This window comes from Scyliorhinus canicula, chromosome 5, assembly GCF_902713615.1.
Source record: "Scyliorhinus canicula chromosome 5, sScyCan1.1, whole genome shotgun sequence".
Taxonomy (NCBI): Eukaryota; Metazoa; Chordata; class Chondrichthyes; order Carcharhiniformes; family Scyliorhinidae; genus Scyliorhinus; species Scyliorhinus canicula.
In genome coordinates this window covers 121,397,425-121,419,408 of record NC_052150.1, presented here as the reverse complement: position 1 = coordinate 121,419,408, position 21,984 = coordinate 121,397,425, and the positions used below count along the sequence as shown (strand labels likewise).

The 21,984-nt window shown below is 49.5% G+C and overlaps 1 protein-coding gene across 4 annotated transcripts in view; it reads left to right on the top strand.

Annotated features, from left to right (window-relative positions):
- Window positions 1-538: 538 nt before the first annotated feature.
- Window positions 539-21,984, top strand: part of LOC119966224 (tissue factor pathway inhibitor 2-like) — a 62,249-nt gene continuing 40,803 nt past the window's right edge. The window contains exon 1 of one of the 4 annotated variants that reach the window (XM_038797569.1): window positions 539-737. In XM_038797569.1, coding sequence (XP_038653497.1) covers window positions 668-737 — 70 coding nt within the window. In that variant the 5' untranslated portion in view covers window positions 539-667. The remainder of the gene's footprint in view (window positions 738-21,984) is intronic. The other 3 variants (XM_038797568.1, XM_038797570.1, XM_038797567.1) reach the window with 3 other exon arrangements.

Genomic DNA, 21,984 nt, shown 5'->3' with positions numbered 1-21,984 from the left:
TGATTCATTAGGGTTACCCCTCGTGTTTAAAACAATCAAATTGTTTCTTATATTTAAAAACAATCCAAATCCAATTTTAGTCGCCATTTCCAATGGAGATCTTCCCTATATCAAGTTTATAATAGTTAATTTCAATGTAAACACATTTATTGGTGTGTTTTTATTTTAGTGTATTTCTGCGGTTTAATTCACATGTCACCCCACCCCTTGCTTCCACATGCAGGCAGGTTTTGAGTTATACTGCTGCTTAAACTCTATGCCAGGCTTTTCAAGAAGTACATACTCTAGGCTGAAAAATGCAACCGTACTTATCATGGACACAGAGCAAAAAAATCTAATTTAACAGAGAAACTATTATTATGGACCGTTATAAAACATGCATCGGGGATATTAAACATTGTGGAAGTTATGTGCGTTATTAACTGCACTTTATTTTGGTTTGAGAAACTGATAACATAGTTAAGGTTGACGCCTTTGGTTTGCCAGTTGGAGTCACATTGGCGCATCTCTGAGTCAGACTGAGTGCAGTGGCTGGAACACCCGCTATAAATGTACCAGGTTCAATCAGAGAAGAGTCCACTTGATTCCGCTGATCCGGAGTAGACTGAAGTCACGAGTCACAGCGAGAAATCAACAGTGAAACAACTCAACCCACTCTGTCCAAATCATGGAGTTTCAGCTTCTCACTGTGATCTGCAGCGCTATACTGCTGGCTCCGCAGATTGGCATTGCAAAAGGTAAACATTTATTCTCTTCGGCGCGTTATTTTAAAATAGCCACGGTCGGAAGAGAGTCACTGAAAAATAATTGAGATTTGCCTTTGAAGAATAAAAAGCCGGACCTCAAGTAACAGATGTCGCGGAACTTTAGCTGGGCATCTGGGGAGAGGCAAGAGTCACAGTGAATTCCCACAGCGGCACAATTCTGCCATCTCCATGCCCGAGATTTGCTCAGAATTTTGGGAGATTGTGAAAAGCAGAGGAAAGCCTTTCCTTGAACTCACTGTGAAATTCATCTGAACAATAGTTAAAAAAACTTTCCTCAAACCACAGTTGGGAATCCGTTTGAAATTAGTTCACAGTGGGACAGGACTTCATGTTCATTATTTGTAGTTTACATTACAGTTTAGGCACTTATTGCTATTCTTGGAATAGCTTCCCCCATTTCGCACGCTGGAAATACTTTGTTCCAGAGTGGGTATTAGGTTTCCCGTGTTGGAGAGACATTTTGCAGCATTAAAAGGAACTTTAAACAGTCCCAAGCATGCAGGTATGACTATTCCTACAAGTTTTACCATATAGGATAGTGCAAGCAGGTTGAGCTGATGAAATATATTAGCTGAGTTCTGATGTATTTATATGTCGGTCAGAACTCTGGCCTATACAATTTTGAATTTTAAGTACATCTTGAATCTAGAATCTGCAGCCATCAGCAGATTCTAGTTCAAACTGCCCATGTTGTTAGCTTTGTATAGGACTCCGATAGCAGTCTGAATTTTAAATCTCCACTGCAGAGAGAATCACAGATCCCTGCGGTGCAAAGGAGGCCACCTGGCCCATCGAGTCTGTACCATCCCTCCGAAAGAGCACCCTACCAGGCCCACGCCCAGCCCCAATCTGCAACTCCACCCAACCTTTGGACACTTGGGGGCAATTTAACTTGGCCAATCCACCTAACCTGTCTTTGGACTGTGGAGAAAAACCATAGCAACTGGGGGAAACCACCGGAAGACACGGGGAGAATGGGCAGCACGGTAGCATGATGGTTAGCATAAATGCTTCACAGCTCCAGGGTCCCAGGTTCAGTTCCCGGCTGGGTCACTGTCTGTGCGGAGTCTGCACGTCCTCCCCGTGTGTGCGTGGGTTTCCTCTGGGTGCTCCGGTTTCCTCCCACAGTCCAAAGATGTGTGGGTTAGGTGGATTGGCCATGATAAATTGCCCGTAGTGTCCTAAAAAGTAAGGGGGGGGGGGCGGGGGTTGTTGGGTTACGGGTATAGGGTGGATACGTGGGTTTGAGTAGGGTGATCGTTGCTCGGCACAACATCGAGGGCCGAAGGGCCTGTTCTGTGCTGTACTGTTCTATGTTCTATGTTCTAATGTACAAACTCCACACAGTCACTCAAAGCCAGAATCAGCCCGGGTCCCTGACGCTGTGAGGCAGCCATACTAACCACTGTGCAATCATGCCGTTTACTTTGAGAAAACAGCAACTTGCTGTGTATCTCACCACTGAACTATATTGAACTATATTGAATCACACGAACCTGCCTCCCATCCATTGATTCCATCTACACCTCCCGCTGCCGGGGGAGAGCAGGCAGCATAATCAAGGATCCCTCCCACCCGGCTTACTCACTTTTCCAACTTCTCCCATCGGGCAGGAGATTCAGAAGTCTGAGAACACGCACGAACAGACTCAAAAACAGCTTCTTCCCCACTGTCACCAGACTCTTAAATGACCCTCTTATGGACTGACCTCATTAACACTACACCCTGTATGCTTCATCCGATGCCAATGCTTATGTAGTACATGTGTTGCCCTATTATGTATTCTCATGTATTTTCTTGAATTCTGTTTAATTCCCTTTTCTTCCCATGTACTGAATGATCTGTTGAGCTGCTTGCAGAAAAATACTTTTCACTGTACCTCGGTACACGTGACAATAAACAAATCCAATCCAATCCAATCCAATCCATGGTGTGAAATTAGCAGATACCAGCTAAACCCATCATGGAAAGTTAAGTTACGTTTAATTGAGTATTAATAACTGCCAGTGAAGCTCTCCTGGTATCGGAAATTTACTGTGATGTGTGGTGCCACCTTTCCTTCAGATGTTAATGGCTGTTGGGGATTTGTCTATTGTAAAATCTAATTTACAATTTCCTCTCCATCCTTGAGCTGTTAATTTCACAATCCTTTAAACTGATTCATTAAGGGAAGCACAGTTGCTCGTTCTGTTTATTCGGGTTCCAGGAGCAAAACACCTTTCAGTCTTTAGAATCTTTCCTGGAATTCATTTGTTTTAGAAACAAAAATATTTAAAGCAGTGAGAACTGGATTGAAAACAAGAGAATTCATGGAAATTTGTTTGCATTCTGTAATGTTAAATATGCAATTACATTTAAAATAAGAAAAAACATGGTGAGTGGCAAGATGCAGGAATTTATTACCTATTGTTGTACCTGGCTAGTTCAATATCATTTTCAATTCAGTGATTATTGTATGCCTGAAGATTGTGAAGTTATGATATATTGGATGATCGCCACATACTGCACTTTATTCTACAGAATATTAGTACCTACCTGATGCCCATTTATTTGTAGATATCAGTGGAGTTGAGATGGTTAGAGCTGATAAAGATTAAACGGCTCCAAACTGGCACTTTTGTGCTGCTTGAGAGAAAACTAGGCACAACAACCCTTATGTATTAATCTCTTAGAATCCCTACACTTCAGAAGGCCATTTGGCCCACTAAGTCTGCACCGAACTCCGAAAGAGCAGTCTACCTAGGCCCATCCTATTACCGTAGCCCCACACATTGATCATGGCCAATCCACCTAACCTTCACATTGTTGGACTGTGGGAGGAAACCAGAGCACCCGGAGGAAACCCACGTAGACACGGGGGGAATGTGCAAACTGCACACAGTCACCCACGGTCAGAATAAAACCGGCTCCCTGGCGATGAGGCAGCAGTGCTAAGCACTGTGCCATCCATAATATAACAGGATCACACAACTTCTGAGGTGAATGAAGAATTTATTATACTGTATTAACGGTTGCTTTGAAAACGCAAACTCGAATTGCTGAAATGAACATCAGATGCACAATTATAGAAAACAGTTATGACCATGGCACCCCAAAGTGTTTTGCAGCCATTCAGATACTATCACAGTGTGACCAACTTGTCCACAATCACCAGTGAGAAATCACCAAATAAGTTGTTGTGAGGAATAAATATTCACCAGGATACCATGAGAATATGATGGCTCTCTTTCAAATGCTGTCATTTATTCTACGATAGCATTTGACGAAAGCCCTTTATTAAGAAGTGACAGTTGTGCATTGCTGTAGGTGAGAATTTTTCAGGCTTAGATGATGTACAAACAAAAAAAAAGTACAGCACGGGAACAGACCCTTCGGCCCTCCAAGCCTGTGCCAACCATGCTGCCCGTCTAAACTAAAATCTTCCACACTTCCTGGGTCCGTATCCCTCTATTCCCATCCTATTCATGTCTAATGCATTCACAACATGGCCAAGTCAAAATTTTAGGATTGTTTGCCCATGTTACAGTTCAAGTTAAAAGCCCAGGGCTCCTCCATACCACCCATCCTTTACCAAAACTCAGTTTGGCTCAGTTGGTGACATTCAAAAAAGGAAACTCCACAATTTAGAATAATGTAAAATATTTGTTTTTGAATTCTCCAACATGCTTGTTGGGCTGTTGTATTTAATTTGCGATGCAGTTTATTTGCTCTCACATACTGGACAAAATCCTCCCCTTCCTGCACAGACTGCTGGCTGAGATGAGAAACCAGCTGTGGAGCTCTCCAGCTGCTCCAGTTTGCTCTCCAGGTTTTAGTGCGCTCTGTGCAAAATGAATTTAGAGGCACAGGGTGTGATTCAGCCATTGTGCTGCGTCCACAGGTGAATCTCATGAGAGACTCTAATCAGGCTCCGCGCTGGGTGGTGGGCCAATCGCAAGTATTTCTCCATCTGGCTCATTTAAACACTCTTTTGCCATATTCGCCAGGCAGTTAATGGCCGCGCCTACCAGACTGCAACCGGGTGCCAATTAGCACTGGTTTCTATATTCATGGCCCAGATATGATGGCACCTCTGGGCATCTCACAGGTCATTAAAGCCCTGCGGGAGGTCGGGGACAGGGCAGGATAGTACCATTTCACTCCTCCTGGCAACAGGGTACCCTTGCCCTTCCAGCGTGCCTGGGTAGTGATGGGCCATCAATTATACGAGAGACGAGTTGCTTTACAAAAGTTAGGCTTTAATAAACTAGAACTTAGCCCTGCGGTCGTCTACAATAAAATGGACGACCGCCGGGCGTTTGACTATTTATACCTCGGCAAGGAGGCGTGGTTAACTCAGCCACTCGACCAATCGGTCGAGAGGCACACGACCGACCAGGGCCAATGGTAAGCCAGTGTTCTGCCCCAAAGGCAGACCGGTATGCAAATCATATCACCACAGGTAGCACTTCCAGAATGCCAGGGGGACTGCCAGGGTGCCAAGCAGGCAGTATACAGGTTTCTGGGTGCCAATTAACACTGCTAGAGATTGAACCTTGGGGCCCTTTCACACAAGTGGGAGGGCGGGGGGGGGGGGGGGGGGGGGGGGGTTGAGAGCTCAATTAAAGGTTGTGAGGTAAAAGGGGGAGTCCTGAAAGCAGAGGGAGGGGAGATTGAAGGGGAGAGGTGTAGAGATCATAGTGGCCAGCCACAATGGTGACCTGATCTGTGAGGAGCTGGCCCTGCTGATAAAATGCTTAAGTGTACAAGTGCAGCCTTGACAGAGAGGAACTCCCAGAGGCCAAAGAAAATGGCAGACTGCTGTTGAATCATCGCTGGACCAATCTCAGCACTGCAGCTACTGAGGAACACCCCACCAAACACCCCTGGAAGCGGGCTTCGAATTCTTTCCGCTGAATCGTGCCTGTAGTTTTCGCCATCGATCGAGTTGGCTCCACTGGCGCTCCGATCTGCAAGTAAAAACAAATTTTGCCCGCTCCCCCTCCACCAGCATTTGGACGCACCTCCTCCCACTTTCACCAGTATTGGGATCCACCCACCACCCAAAAACCCACCATCAGCATTACGGCACTCCCCCTTCCGCCTCCACCAGCACTAGCGCCCCCACCCCCATTCAGCAGCATTTGGGTGCATGCCCTCTCCCTCCACCAGCTTTGGTGTGTCGCCCCCCTGACCCATTCCCCTCCACTAGCATTGGGATGTCTCCCCCTATGCCCATCCACCAGCATTGGGGCACCCCTGCCCTCTCCCTCCAGACATAAATAGGGCTTTCCAGAGGTCCTGTTCTGGCACTGAGGTTAGCTTTGCTAGAGTGCCAGGGAGTAGTGCCCCAAGCACATCCCTTTTTCCCCAGAGGCTATACTTACCTTTTGCATCCCTGATGGATTCCCCTCGACTGCTTCAAGGCTTTAAAAACCTGCTGTAAACAGGGGCTGGATTCTCAGGTTCTCTAGCTGCATGTTTCTCGGCAGTGTGCCGCTCGCTGGCAGCGGGATTCTGTCTTTCTACTGCTTGTCAATGGGATTTCCCATTGAAGCCACCCTATGCCACCAGGAAACCTGTGAACCGCAATGACAGGAGCATTCCAGGCCAGGTGTGTGACATCATGTCGGGGGGTATGAATATTCATTGAAGGGGAAATATATTGCGGTGAAGCCCAATAATGACATCAAAATTCAAAGGACCAGAACCTCATTGAGTCACAGACGAGGAGCATAACAAATCCGACACAGGATCTCGCTGGCCCCCCTGCTGAATGATAATGTTTGCTTTTTGTTTAATTTTGGAGAAAGATGCTGTTTAATCGACATTGTGGTTTCCTAAAAGGACTTTGAAAATCTCCAGTTTGGCAATGTCATGTGAGAGTACCTTTAGGAAATGGGGGTTTATAAAATAGCTATTGTGGGTGTACCTTTGAGAAATGGGTGTTTATCAGTGATGTCAGAGTGTGGGTGGAGCTGGGCTTTCTGGCTGCTTTTACTTTCTCTTTGGGCTGTCTGCTACAGGGTGTGTTTAGTTTTGTTTTAGATTTGGAGAAGCTGCAGCCACAGTAAGATGTGCATGAATCTCTGCAAGCTAAAGAATGTTCATTTGGTGATTTCAAAGTGGTAACTGCTCTCAGTAGTGAAGTTAAACCTGATATCTTTCTGCAAAAAGAGTTCTTTTTGTCTTATGGATTTGTAAGGAAAGATAAATGCAAATTACTGCGGATTCTGGAATCTGAAACAAAAGAGAAAATGCTGGAAAGTCTCAGCAAGTCTGGCAGCATCTGTAGAGAGAGAAAAGAGCTAACGTTTCAAGTCCGATGACTCTTTGTCAAAGCTGACAAAGAGAGTCATCGGACTCAAAACGTTAGCTCATTTCTCTCCCTACAGATGCTGCCAGACTTGCTGAGATTTTCCAGCATTTTGCCTTTCGTTGGAAGGAAAGATTAAGAGTTACTTGGAGAGTACTGTATTTTTGGTATATTTATTAGTGTTGATAGTTGTTATGATGTTTACTGTGGGTTTATAAAGTGTTAACTGGTTTCATAAATAAACATTGTTCTAATTTAAAAGTGCTGTAGATTTCTGTTGCATCACACCTGCAGAGTGGGCCCATGTGCTCCCCATAACCACAATCTATTCAAAGTTGTGGGTCAGGTGAACTCCATCATACACTTTGGGGTTCTCTAAACCGTGGCCCATAACAGCAATGATTAGTGGCTGCCCCTGTACTTAGCAGCATAAACACAGCAGGTATGATAGGTTGCAGTATGACGTGAAGAAACTGTTAACTGCCAATCCCCACAGCTCGATAATCACCCCCGTGCCTGGGAAACTCTGGCCGGGATTATCCGTTTGGGAGACTAAGGGTGGTTTGGGGGAATGTTCCCTTCCGGCCTTTTTGGTTTTATTCACCCACACTTAGCCATTTTTTAGGCCTTGGGGAGTTTCTCACTGGTGTTATGGGCTAGGGCATAGAAACACCAAAGTGTATTACGAAGTTCACCTGACCTATAACTTTTTATGTTGAATTTGGCTAGGATGAGCACAAGAGCCTTCATTCAGGTGTGATTCATTCGACCTCCTAGGCGCTTTTATCAAAACAAAGTTTATTATAAGAATGCAGTTAACATATATAAAACACAGCAATAATTTGTTATCAATTACAAACAGAAAGAAAAACACAACAGCTACCGTAATCTATGTATAGAACTCTGAATGAATCCCCCTTGGTAGGTGTTCCAATTCAATATAAAATCCAATAAACCAAAACCCCTTTCAAGGGCATGGCCCAGCCCACTGTAATCTCACTTGAATGGGACTGGTCCTTTTCCTGACGTCCAGCCTCCAACCAGCAGATTCCAAACTCCTTCTGGAACGCAACTCTGTCTCTAAAGTTACCATGGCAGTTTGCCACAGCCAATGTGCTTCCAGTTCCCTGGAACAGCTTTAAAATGAAAACAGGGAAATGCTGCTTCCCTTCTGCAGTCCAAAGCAACAAACCGAAACTGAAACCCAAAATCCCTAAACGCCTCTCAACTGACAGCCACAGACCAGCTCCACCCACAAATGGCATCACTGAAGCTGTGCTACAGGTCATGTGGTAAAACCGAACCTTTCTTATAGGGACACTTACATGACACTGGTTAATCCCACACTTTAGAATTTTTTTCTGCAGTGCGGAACTAAACTTGCCATCGTGACCAGTTCCTCGGAGCTCCTCGAAGTAGGTCTGAGGGTCCCCACACACCCATGCCCACGGATAATGTGATCCACACCCCCCACACAGAGATGCCCAACAACCAACCTTTAACACCTGAGGGGCAACCTTCCATCCCCCCTACCTCATCATAGCCCAGGTATAAGGGTGACCCTGCCCCACATGCATCCATAGCGGGCATCTGGGCATCACATTCCCCCCGCCCCCCCCAGTGAGCATACCCCACTATGAAGTCACTGAGGGGACTCCCCTTTCAGGCCCTCCCCCTGCTGGATCTCCCTTCATCCCCTAAAACCTACAGCGTGCCCTGCTCCTTGGCAGTGCCAACCTTATACCCTAGTACTGCCAGGCTGGCACCTGGCCAATGCCACTGACACCCTGGGTGTATGGCACTATCCTTTGCAGTCCCCAACTACCCAGGGGCTCCAATGGCCTGCTTGACCCCATTGGACTCCATGCCTGGTCTCTGCCTGTGAATCAGTGGTTGGGTGAGTCCTCGCTGGTACAGGACTCCCGGGACCTGGAAGAATGCTGCACATATTTAATGAGCCTAATGGCTTACTTAAATATCATCACCTGCGTCGCATCTATTATGATAAGCATAAGCAGTCACGTGCATAGTGTTAAACAAGATCTCCAAACAGCAGATGGCAGTAGAGAACAACCAGGTGACACTGTCAAGGAGTTGTTAGAGGGTCTTGTGCCTAAACCACAGTGAGTTTTAACCCGTATATGGTGGACAAATGACTACAAGTCTGTTTCGTATAGGACCGAGTTGATGACGCGCGTCTAATCGTTGCCATTTACCAGATGCAACGATTTACTGGGTCAAAGGAGTGATTATGTTTATTCATAAAATCTACTCCCAGAATGTGTTTGGCGGGTGGGGGAAGGTCAAATAACACAGCTGGATGATTAGCGACTATGTTACCTATGCAAACCTGTATCGGGGCCGTGATGTGGCCTTCTTACATGTGTCCAGTAAATCTGCTGTGTAATTGTATTTGTGGTCGGCCATGGGATGCTTGTTTGTAAGGTAGATGCATTAAGGGTAGTTTGGGAGCCTCCGCTAGCCCAGAGGAATTCGATGAGGTGGCCTCGTACCTCGCCAGTGGCCAGGGATCTCTCTACGCTATCCCATCTGGTGCTGAAGACTCTGGTTCGAGAGGCTATGGTTCGAGAGGTCGGGCACTATCAGTCGAGGGAGTTATACGTGAGTTCATATGTGTTGCGTCCACATTATGCATGGAGCAGCTGGGTCATTCTAACTGCTGTGGGTGGCGTTCTCGGTCGTATCTGAGGCTTGTTCTAGATAGTGGGAAGGGTGATCCGGGTTGTTTAAAGGCTCGAGCGTATGGTGGTGAGGGTCTCCTGCAATCTCGGGTGAAGTGTGTTGGCTGCCCACAGTCATAGCATGTCCCTCTGTTTCTTCCCGGGGGTGCGTATGGCGGAACGGCCTCTTTTCGGGATTGCTCTCTTGGGTATTGGGGTTCCCCTTCACCCTCATTTCTCCATATGGGACCCTGAATAGCCCTCATCGGATGCATGGTGACTTCCCTATCAGCCTCGAAAAGTGGATTCTGAACTAATTGTTCCCACACTCTGGACAAACGCTGGAGAACCTATGCCTCAGTATGTGTGGGCTCAGCTGGGTCGGAATTCATGCAGATTCTCTTGTCTTGCTCCGTGGCCCATCTGGAGTAGTCTGGATCATCTAACCTGGAGCGCTCGCACTCTAAGTCTCCATATACCCCTTTAAAATGTCTCCATATACCCCTTTAAAATGTATCGGAGGCGACCAGCGAAGGCTCTTTCCTCTGCCTGCATTTATTCAGGCCATCTACCAGATCCCCTTTATTGTATCCCACTGCTGTTAGTATGGCTTCTCTCATGTCCTTGAGGGACCCTTCCCCCACGTTTTGGGGCATGGCAAGGTTGACCTAACTGATGGGCTGAGACACATTACTGTCAGCTTTACCTCTTCCATTTGTCTAAGCTATACATTATTTTCTGCTGCTTGATATCCTCAAAGAAGCAGTGTGGGTCATCAGTCAGCTCAAAGGTTTGATTTGATTTGATTTATTACTGTCACATGTATTAGTATACAGTGAAAAGTGTTGTTTCTTGCATGCTGTACAGACAATGCATACCGTACATAGGGAAGGAAGGAGAGACTGCAGAATGTGATGTTACAGTCCTAACTGGGATGTAGGGAAAAGATTAACTTAATACGAGGTAGGTCCATTCAAAAGTCTGATGGCAGCAGGGACGAAGCTGTTCCTGAGTCGGTACTTTTGTATCTTTTTCCTGACGGAAGAAGGTGGAAGAGAGTATGTCCGGGGTGCATGGGGTCCTTAATTATGCTGGCTGCCTTTCCGAGGCAGCGGGAATTATAGACAGCGTCAATGGATGGGAGGCTGGTTTGTGTGATGGACTGGGCTACGTTCACAATCTTTTGTAGTTTCCTGTGGTCTTGGGCAGAGCAGGCTCCACACCAAGCTGTGATACAACCAGAAAGAATGCTTTCTATGGTGCATCTGTAGAAGTTGGTGAGAGTCGTAGCTGACATGCCAAATTTCCTTAGTCTTCTGAGAAAGTAGAGTCGTTGGTGAGCTTTCTTAACTATATTGTCGGCATGGGGAGACCAAGACAGGTTGTTGGTAATCTGGACACCTAAAAGCTTGAAGCTCTCGACCCTTTCTACTTCATTCCCATTGATGTAGACAGGGGCATGTTCTCCACTACGCTTCCTGAAGTCAATGACAATCTCCTTTGTTTTGTTGACATTGAGGGAGAGATTATTATCGTCTCACCAGTTCACCAGATTCTCTATCTCATTCCTGTACTCTGTCCCTTCATTGTTTGAAATCCGACCCACTACTGTGGTGTCATCAGCAAATTTGAGAATCGAGTTGGAGGGGAATTTAGCCACACAGTCATCAATATATAGGAGTATAGTAGGGGGCTGAGGACACAGCCTTGAGGGGCACCGGTGTTGAGGATGATCGTGGAGGAGGTGTTGTTGCCTATCCTCACTGATTATGGTCTGTGGGTTAGGAAGTTCAGGATCCAGTCACAGAGGGAGGAGCCGAGGCCCAGGCCACGGAGTTTGGAGATGAGTTTCGTCGGAATAATAGTGTTGAAGGCTGAGCTGTAGTCAATAAATAGGAGTCTGACATAGATAAATAGGAGTCTGACACAGGAGTCTTATCATGATTTTATTACACGCGTCATTCGTTGGGACACTGTGAGCGGGGTGGTATGTGTGTTAGCCGAGCCTGGGGAATTCCCTACCCACCGCTCGGTGGTGACTGGGTGCATCAGTACTGGGGGTGACTCTGGTGGTGCTTTCTCTGTGGTGGGGGGTGGTGTGATCGGTGTGGCTGTTTCTGGTGATGGTGGAGGCGGATCCCAAATCTCGGTCCTCGTCACATCCATTTTTGAATTCTCCTGAAGCTCTTCCCAAACTGCCCTCTGTGGTAGTCACCACTGTTGTATTGTGTACACCGCATACACTGATAGATCCCTGCCTGCTGGCCCTGCCCAGTAGGCGGAGTATAAATGTGTGGGCTCTCCGAGCTGCAGCTATTTCGGCAGCAGCTGCAGTAGGCTCCACACCTCTATGTAATAAAGCCTCGATTACTCTCTACTCTCATCTCGTCGTAATTGATAGCGCATCAATTTAAAATGATGGATCTCCGCATCAAGTCTGATTGCCTGCAGCTGCACCCTCAAGCAGACAATGCCAAGTCGGCCTTTGCACATTGGCTAGCTTGCTTCGAGGCATACATCGAATCTGCGACTGAACCACCCTCGGAGGCACAGAAGCTCCAGATCTTCCAACATCTTTCCCCTCATCCGGAACGCGCCGACCTATGCTGAGGCCATGGCGCTACTGAAGGAGAACTACGTTCAGCAGACCAACAAAATCCACGCCAGGCACCTCCTCCCCATGCAGCATCAACTCCCCGGTGAGTTTGTGGAAGATTTCCGGCATGCCCTGCAATTCCTCGTGAGAGACTGCCATTGCCAGGTATTTCAGCCGCTGAACATTCTGACCTGTTACTTAGAAACGCGTTCATTACAGGCATAGGGCCGGCCTACATCCACCAGCGCCTCTTAGAAGGGGCTACCCTCGACCTCGCAGCGACCAATGAACTAGCGCTCTCGCTCACAGTCACCTCACGCAATATACAGGCGTATGCCCCCGAATGCGTGGGCCCACCCCTCCTGGGCATCGTGGACCCTGCCAGCGAACACCCCACAGTGGACCCCACCAGCGACCTCCCCCAGGCCTGCAGCGCGGCAGCCAACCAACCCTGGGGGACCCAAGAGCTACTTATGCGGACAATCAAAACACCCCCAACAGCGCTGCCCGGCACGGAGCGTGCTCTGCAAGGTATGCGGGAAGAAAGGACGTTTCGCTGCTGTATGCCAGGCCCGCTCGGGCTCAGACCACGTGCGGTCCGTGGGCACCGCCATCTTGCTCGCCTCACAACACGTGCGGCCCATGGGCATCGCGACCTTGCCTGCCTCAGGACACATGCAGCCCGTGGGCGCCACCATCTTCCCCGCCTCAGGACCCCTGCTCATCGGGCACCTCATCAGGCCGCTCATTGCCTGCAACCGCCGCCGACCAGCCACGTCTGGCCTCCATCACGATCAACTAGTCCCAACCGCACAACCTCGCGACCACGTCGATGACGGTGAAGGTCGACGGGCACAAGTTATCCTGCCTTCTGAACTCCAGGAGCACTGGGAACTTCATCCACCCCGACACGGTAAGGCGCTGCTCCCTCACGGTACACCCCATCAACCAGAGAATCTCCCTGGCCTCCGGATCCCACTCTGTGGTGATCCGGGGGTACTACACCGCCACCCTCACTATCCAGGGCGTAGAGTTTAGCGGCTTCCGGCTCTATGTCCTCCCCAACCGCTGCGCTGCCTACTCAGCCTGGAGTTCCAGTGCAACCTCCAGAGCCTGAAATTCGGCGGGCCCCTACCACCCCTTACTGTGTGCGGTCTCACGGCCCTTAAGTTTCGACCCACCTTCCCTGTTTGCAAACCTCACCCCGGATTGCAAACCCATCGCCACCAGGAGCAGACGGTACAGTGTCCAGGACAGGACCTTCATCAGGTCTGAGGTCCAACGGCTACTGCGGGAAAGTATTATCGAGGCCAGCACCAGCCCCTGGAGAGCCCAAGTGGTAGTGGGGAAAACTAGGGAGAAAAACAGGATGGTCGTTGACTACAGTCAGACCATCAATCGGTACACGCAGCTCGATGCGTACCCTCTCCCTCACATATCTGATATGGTCAATCAGGCCTTCTTCCTTCCCACCTTCCCGAACCTGGATAACATCACCATCTGCGGCCACGACCAGCAGGACCACAACGCTAACCTTTCCAAATTGCGCTGGCATATGTACCTCGGAACATGGCATCGGGGGGCTCGTTGAGTTTACCGGGGCAACACAAAATCTCGTAATTGTAGGTGGAGAGCTCAATCCTCCACCTCAAGATTTTATCATTTTTGTTCTTGCCCCGCTGTGTGTTGTTAAACATGAAGGCACGTTGGTCAGTGAGGAGGGTGAATCTCCTGCGCCAGTACCTGCTCAACAGGGGCATTGCCTCGAGCAGGACGACCAGCCACAACACCCGGGAAATGGGCAGGTGGAGCGGGAGAATGGGATGGTCTGGAGGGCCATCCAGCTGGCCCTACTGTCCAGAAATCTCCCGGCCTCCCGCTGGCAGGAGATCCTTCCCGACGTCCTTCACTCCATTTGGTCGCTCCTGTTCACTGCGACTAACGAAACTCCCCATGAACATCTCTTTGCCTTCCCTAGAAAGTCCACCTCCGAGGTTTCGCTCCCAATATGGCTGGCAGCTCCAGGACTGGAAGCACGTGCGGCTCCTCAGGGCGGACCCGTTGGTTGAGAGGGTGCAGCTACTCCACGCGAACCCGCAGTACGCCTACGTAGCGTATCCCGACGGATGCCAAGACACAGTCTCCCTCAGGAACATGGCGCCAGCTGGGTCCACACACAGCCCCCCCCCCCTCCCCACCCGGACGCCACCCTCCCTCCTCTCGGCGCACCCCACCACAACCCCCGCTCCAGGATGATCCGCCCTCCCCTTGGTCCCACCCGGGGATGAAGATGAGTTTGACACGCTCCCGGAGTCACTGGTGACCGAGCCAATGCCTGGACCGTCACCAGAACTGCAGGCTTGATGGATCAAGGTGCCCGTTCGTCTAAATTTGTAATCTCTTTCTTAACTTTTAAACAACCTGTATGTAAATAGTTTTCCACCATCCCGCTAGACTCTTTTTTTTTTAACAGGGGGTGAATGTGGTAGTCACCACTGTTGTATATGTATTGCATACGAGGGTATTACAGTAAGGCCCCTGTACTACAGGTACGGGGATAGATTCCTGCCTGCTGGCTCCGCCCAGTAGGTGGAGTATAAATATGTGGGCTGTCCGAACTGCAGCCATTTCAGCAGCAGCTGCGGAAGGCTCCACATCTCTGCGTAATAAAGCCTCGATTACTCTCTACTCTCGTCTCGTCGCAAATGATAGTGCATCACCCTCTCTTTCCTCCTGTTTCTCAACTATCCCGAAAGTACACATAAATCTATTTTGGACGAGAGTAAGAATTCAAATTAATCTGTCGCTGGCATTTAGACTGGTCAGCGACTGCTTGCTGCTGCTCCTTGCTAGCCTGGTGGAGTGCTTTTAATGCTGCCTGTAGGTCGGTGCACTTATCTTCTGAACAAGTGACCTTGTGCTCAGCTTCTTCACTTACTAAGACAGCACGTTGGGTGGCTTGATAGGCTTTCTCACATTGGGTCTGAAAGCTGCCTAAATGCTCCAGGTTCGGCTGGTTTGTGCGTTTTAGGTCTTTCCCTGTCTTTCTCCGCTCCCATTTTTTCAAATTTCTCCTGCTGCTCTTTTATTCATTTGATCTGTTCCTCCTTGTCCTCCTGCAACTGTTTTGCTTTTTCCAGCTCTCTGCAGACGGCCTTTAGGACCTCCTCAGTGCCTATTAGTTGCGTCAAGCTGCACACTACGGCTAGTGCCTTTTCATACTTGGCAGTACACTTCCCGCCTTGCTGAACAGGGCCTGGGAGAAGGTGACAGAGGCAGTCAGTGCTGCCAGCCTCATGAGGCCACAGCTTGCGATCCTGAGCAGTGGGGATCACTGGTGAGGCCTGTGCCCTGAAAGCGGCAGGGAGCTGTCCAAAGGCCACGGTGCAAGTGTCCTTTAGTTGAAGTGAGCTCTACTGATTTCCTGCTCCCTCCTGCAGTGGGGCTGCGCTTATGAGGAGTGTCAGCATCCTGATTGAGCTTGGCCATGCCCATCCTTTGATGATACAGTGTGGTATGAGGGTGTCCAGAGGAACAGCCTGGATGGGCCGCTACATCACCTGAAGCTCTCTGTAAATTCGCAGGACACGGTGAACAGTCAGTAGTGTGAGCAGCCAGGAACCTGTAAGGAACACCAATGGGCTACATTTAAACCCAAATACTGTAACAATTATGGTCTGAACAAGGCCACCTCCATCCTGAGGGGGACACTCCAAGTCCATGGACTTGGCACCAAGTCGTTCCCTGCTGCTGCCCCCGGCCTGTGCATATGTCCAGCCCCCCAACCCCCAGCAAGTCTGACAAGTTTTTAGGCTTTTTGGTAATTCCCCTCAGCAGCCATGGTGCCCACTCTCTGCCTGTAAATACTTGCCCAAAGGGTTCCAAGCTGCTAATGATAATTAAATCCATGCAAATGATGGGTTTACATGAACCCGCTGGCATGGGGTGCGAACTTCGATAATTTTGCCCAGCGACGGACAACGGAATCAGCGCCAGACACACAACACGTTCTTTCCTTTGCGCACTATTCTCCGCCCAATCACAATTCTTGCTACCGACGTCATGAAATGGAGAATTCAAGCCTCTGTCAATCTCCTTGTTACGTTTCAGGTGCTGTCTACCCCTCTTGCGTGTGACTAAAAAGGGACTGGATATCCTGTACTCAATGCTTATTCCACAAGATCACTGACACATTTATTCCACAGGTTGTTAGCATGGGAAAAACAGATGTTTTGGCCCATTTGTTGTTTTTCCAGAATTTTCAGTGTACATAAATTAGTCAGATAACGTTGCATCACTTTTACGGTGTCTGCATTTTCTAATTTAAAATTTGCCTTCACATTTGGGCTTGTTAATCACACAAATCAGAACAAATGTTGTTGTCAATTTTAGAATAACTCCGTAACCCCAAGCTTCTTAAATGCTGTGGAGGTGAAGGTGAGTGAGTGAGTGAGAGGGTAGGGAGAGGAAGGTAAAATGTGCAAGGTAGTAAGGTGGCTGAGTGGGCAAGATGGATGGGTGGTAGGTGGGTGAGTGGCTCAGGGGATGGTCAAGCTGCTCGCTCGTGAGGCTGGTTGGTGGGTGGGTGGTTGGGGTTGTCAGTGAGAGGGACTGCAGACAGGGACTGAGGGCTAGTCAAGTCACGGCCTACTCAGGTTGAATGGGGTGGGATCAAGGATTCAGTGGGGTATTCGGGGAATCAAGGCGGGGGGGGCTTGGTTGATTAGGTTAGGTTAAAAGGGTGTCGGGGATCAGGGCGTTATTTGAGGTGGAATGAGGAGGAAAGTGGAGCTGAGGGTGGGGGGTTGCAGTCAGTTGTGTAGTTACCAAGGAGTGAGACTTCAGAAGTATTCTGTCCACCATTTTCTGACTTATTTACCTATCCAGGTAAATAAGTCAGAACCATCTGAAGTCTGTGACTCCAATTTCGAGTTGGAAACTTTTCTGGGGTCAAACTGCTTGAGGAATTCCCACAGAGTCATTGCATTGGAGCTGCCCTGCAGCATCTCCTCTGGGCTACATCAAGATCTGGGCCTCGCATCTGTGTCCGATTTATAAGGTTGCTATTTAGGTCCAGTTCCAGGATTCTGGGGAATGTTGTGGGGTGAAATTTGCTGAATTTCTGTCCATTATAAATGCCCTTTTGCAGTACCACCTTCATGCTTTTAATGTTGATTTATTTTAATTTGAAGGCATTCTTGCAGAAGGAAGAACTAAAGGACTCCACTCCCGAGTAACCAATGTTCTGACTCTTCAGGGGTATCAGTCATTGTTAAACAAGCTTCTCCTATTCGTGCTGAGCCAAGACATTAGCTATTAACTTTAGCTGGCACTGCTTTCACCCGCTGCTCTCCATCATTGCCAGGCACAGCAACGATCAATTGGATGATGCTCACATCGAAACATAAAAACACAGAAAATAGGAGTGGGAGTGGGGGGGAGGAGTAGGGGGGCAGGGGTAGGCAATTTGGTCTTTTGATTCTTCTCTGCCATTCAATATGATCATGGCTAATCAGTAACCTATTCTCACTTCCTGCCTCCCCATATCCTTCCCGTATCGGCCTCCCCGAACAGGTGCTGAAATGTGGCGACTAGGGGTTTTTCACAGTAACTTCATTTGAAGCTTACTTGTGACAATAAGTGATTTTCATTTCATTTCATCATCATCCTTTGATACCTTTAGCCCGAAGAGCTATATCTAACTCCTTCTTGGAAATATACAGGCAGGACTCTCCATAGGCTGACGCCCGAATTGGCAATCACTATCAGGCGAAGAATCGGTTCAGGCGCCAAAATCAGGGCAGGCACCGAATTCAGAATTCCTGACATGTTTGAGATTCCTCTCCCAGATAGGGGTTGGCTCCTGGGTGACAGGAGTTATCCACTGCTGACTAATGACTGATGACACCAATCCAGAGGCCAAAAAAGACTAACGACTCCAATGCCGCGACCAGGAGCGACCAATGGCGCTTCAGCCTCCTGAAGATGTAGTTCAGGTGTCTGGTACGCTCTGGAGGGGCCTTGCAGTATGATGCTGAGAGGGTTGCCCTCATCGTGGTGACCCGCTACGTCCTCCACAACATTGTGCAGCAGAGGGACAACGGCTTGTTTGGAGCACCAGAGCTCATCACAGAGCGGATTGTCATCAAACCTCCATCCCATGGACCAGATCCGCTGTTACTGCTAACCCAGGAGTGACACCCTATAGTGCGTCAGGTATGTATCACAAAGGGGGTTGCAGGTGAGGAGGTGTCCAGGCGACTTGGGTGTGGAAGAGTGAGTGGTGGTGGGGTGCGGTCTCCCTTACCCTGGCAAGTTTCTACCACCCGTTCCCTAGAGGTGATCAGAGCGCCCTGTGCACATTGGCCTGGCACACATTATGGCCTCCCGTGCCTACCTGGGCCCCATGTCCTACCCATCATCGCCCTCTCCCGCATCCTACTCATTGGACGAGGACTGGTGTTCATCCTCCATCCTCCTCTGGTGCTCCAGGCCACCCACATCGTCCGCCCATTCCCCCCTACCCCCACACTTCTCTCTGGCCAACCCAGACTAGCCCACTCCTCGCACCCATCTGACACTGAGGCAGGCTGTAACAGTATGAATAGGTGTTTAATGTGACAACATATATTCCGAGTAATGCCCTCGCCCCTATAACTAAACTGTGCCCTGCACCAGTGCCAAATCAACTAATGTTGCGCCCTAACGCTATGTCTAGGTGGATCCCCAGGCAGCCTGCTGTGATTCCCGCCTTAGGTTGACCGGATCTGGATGGCATGGTGCCACCCTGTTCTGCCCACCAGAGGCCCCAGGGTCGGGGAGGGGGGGGAGTCCAAGGTGCTGCCTTGCGCGAGTGACCGGCACGGGCCCTATCACCTCCTCCCTTGGGCTAGTTCATGGGACAAGGGTGCAAGCGGAACTATCCCCTGAGGTTCCCCCGCCACCTGGCACTGACGGTCCTGGAGGTCCACTCTGGTCTCGACAAAGGTCTGCATGCTTGTGCCCATGGAGCACGGAGTGGATCATCGCTGTCCGGTACTGCGCCACATCACCCATTGACTGTGCCATCTCCCTCTGGGACAGGGCCGCCTCCCTGTGTCTGTGCCAAGTCGGCCAGCGCCTGGGTATTGTCAGTGACCTTCTCCGCCATGGCTTGCTGTGACTGGGCCACACTCAGAAAGACCGCTGCAATTTCTAGATGGCTCTCGCACATGGCTGCCTGTGAGGTAGCAGCCCTGTCCTGGCCCTTGGCCAGCGCCTGGACAGAATGTTCCAGGCCTTGGACATACTGATTCTTAGCCGTAACCCCCGCCACCCCGCCAGTGCCTCCACAGCTGGCGACACCAGTGCGGTGTTGGCCTGGTTGACACGCGTGGTTGGCACCACCTCATGCTGCTGCACGTAATTGGGCTCCTCCACCTGCACCTGCAGGTACTGAGTGCTCGCCGACAACCCCTCATGTAGTCCCTGGCTCTGCGACTGCATATCCACAATCGATGGGACTGTCCATTCCGGAAGCTCGAGACCCATCTGGACGGCAGTGAGTCCCTGGAGTCGGCCTGCCCTCTGACCAACCGCCCTCTCGGAATGTTCCTACCTCCACCTGCTGTATCGGAGCAGCTGTGTGGTGAGCACAAGATATTGTCCCAGGAGCCTTTTTACAAAAGTGCCCAACTGAGGTGAATGTCTCTGGGATGGTGGAGGATGTTAGAGACAACTGTGACGGGAAGTCAGTGTCATTCTCCGCCCCGATCTCCGGGGGCTCCTGGGTCTCGGCCAGAGGCTGGTGCCCAAGCTGCTATCCCCGTCATTGCTCAACTCACGGGGAGGCTTCGGCTGTGGCACTGGTGGGTGGCGGGGGACACCGGATGACCCGGCCCATCACGAGTAGCTCGTACAAGATACAAGACGCATGATTAGACCACAGGCCTGGGGCTAGTGGGGGTGAGGGTGGTGATGCTGAGGGTGGTGTTGGGTAAGTGAGGTTGACACACGTGTCATGGGGAACCCGTGGATGACCTCCACCTGGGTGACCTCCCTTTTCTGCAGGCCATGCCAGGGCCCACTGCTCTGCCACTGGTCCCCCCCAGTATTCTCCCACTCCTGGCAGTTATGAGCGGCTTTTTGCTGGGGAGGGGAAACAGAAAACCAAAGTGTTAGCAGTCCAACATTTATGCAGCCCAGGGGGTGTGTAGCTGGTGGCCACGCTAAAAAAAGAACTTTATAGGTTCCGATGAGAAATCACCCGGTTTGGGTGCCGGTATGTAGTGTAGGGTGTGGATTCGGGTTGGTTGGGGGGAGGGGGGTTGGTAGGGTTATGGGTGTGGGGGGGGGGGGGGGGGGGGGTTCGTGCCAGGGACACGGTGTTGCCCTCTCACCCTGGTCGCCCTGCTGGCCAGTCCTGACCATGTTGTTCACAGCACTGACCACCTCTGTCACCTGCGCCCAGGCATGGTGAATGGCGGTGGATGGCAGCCTCCTTTTCCGGGCCAGGGTACAGAGTCAGCCGCCTCTCCTCCACTGCGACCAGGAGGGTCTCCAGCTCGGCATCAGTGAATCTTGAAGCCGCTTTCCCCACTGCCATCACGTTGGCTGGGATGGTGTGTGTGGCGATGAGGCTGCAACTTGTCAGCCTCCTGCGTGTCAATCTTGGACCCGGTGAATCTGGCGCCGTTTTTCATTGGGATCGTTCCATTAGGTGCTGGCCTCTTAACAGTAGCTGAATCGGTCCATGTGAAGCAACAATTTTGCTGTTGTGGAACTCCACAAATCCTGGGCCGGCATCAAAATTTAGTCTCAGCAACAGAGAATTCAGTTGACAATGTTTTGGACTCAACTGCTTTCTGCGGTAATGAATTCCATAGGCCTGCCACTCAAGTGTGAATAGATTTCTCCCCATCTCTATCCTAAATGTTTTACCCTGTATCCTTAGACTGTGACTCCTGGTTCTGGACTTTCTCCACCATCGGGAACATCTTTCCTGCATCTACCCTGTCTGGTCCTGTTAGAATTTTATAGGTTTCAGGGTGACACAGTGGCGCAGTGGTTAGCACTGCTGCCTCACGCGCCGAGGACCTGGGTTTGAACGAGGCCTCGGGTCACTGTCTGTGTGGGTCTCACCCCCACAACCCAAAGATGTGCAGAGTAGGTAGATTGGCCACGCTAAAAAAGGGACTTTATAGGTTTCTCTGAGAAATCACCTTGTTCTTCTAAACGCCAGCGAATTTAATCTGAAGGAAACCAGCTATTTCTGAAGGTAAAAGGATCATTGATTTAGCCATTTAATTTTAAATACAACCCAGTTTAAAAACCATTTCAAAATGGTTTCTGCCCTAAACCACGGAGTTGAATCAGTTTCATTACAATTTTTTTTTAAAAACACAGCTTACAGAGAAATCTGCAAAGCATACAGAATTCATTTGAAACATTTGCAGTCTAACTAGAAGCAAATGAAACATTTCTACTGAAGGTCAAAATGAACACCATAGTTAACATGAATCTACCATTGTTCAAAATGTGAATAGTATAGCAGTCAGCAAATAACAAACCTGATAATAAGTGTAGGTTTACATTCCAACACACACAAGGCATCCAAAGATGCAACATAGTCATACCTATGTTGCACATTGATTAACAACTAATCAT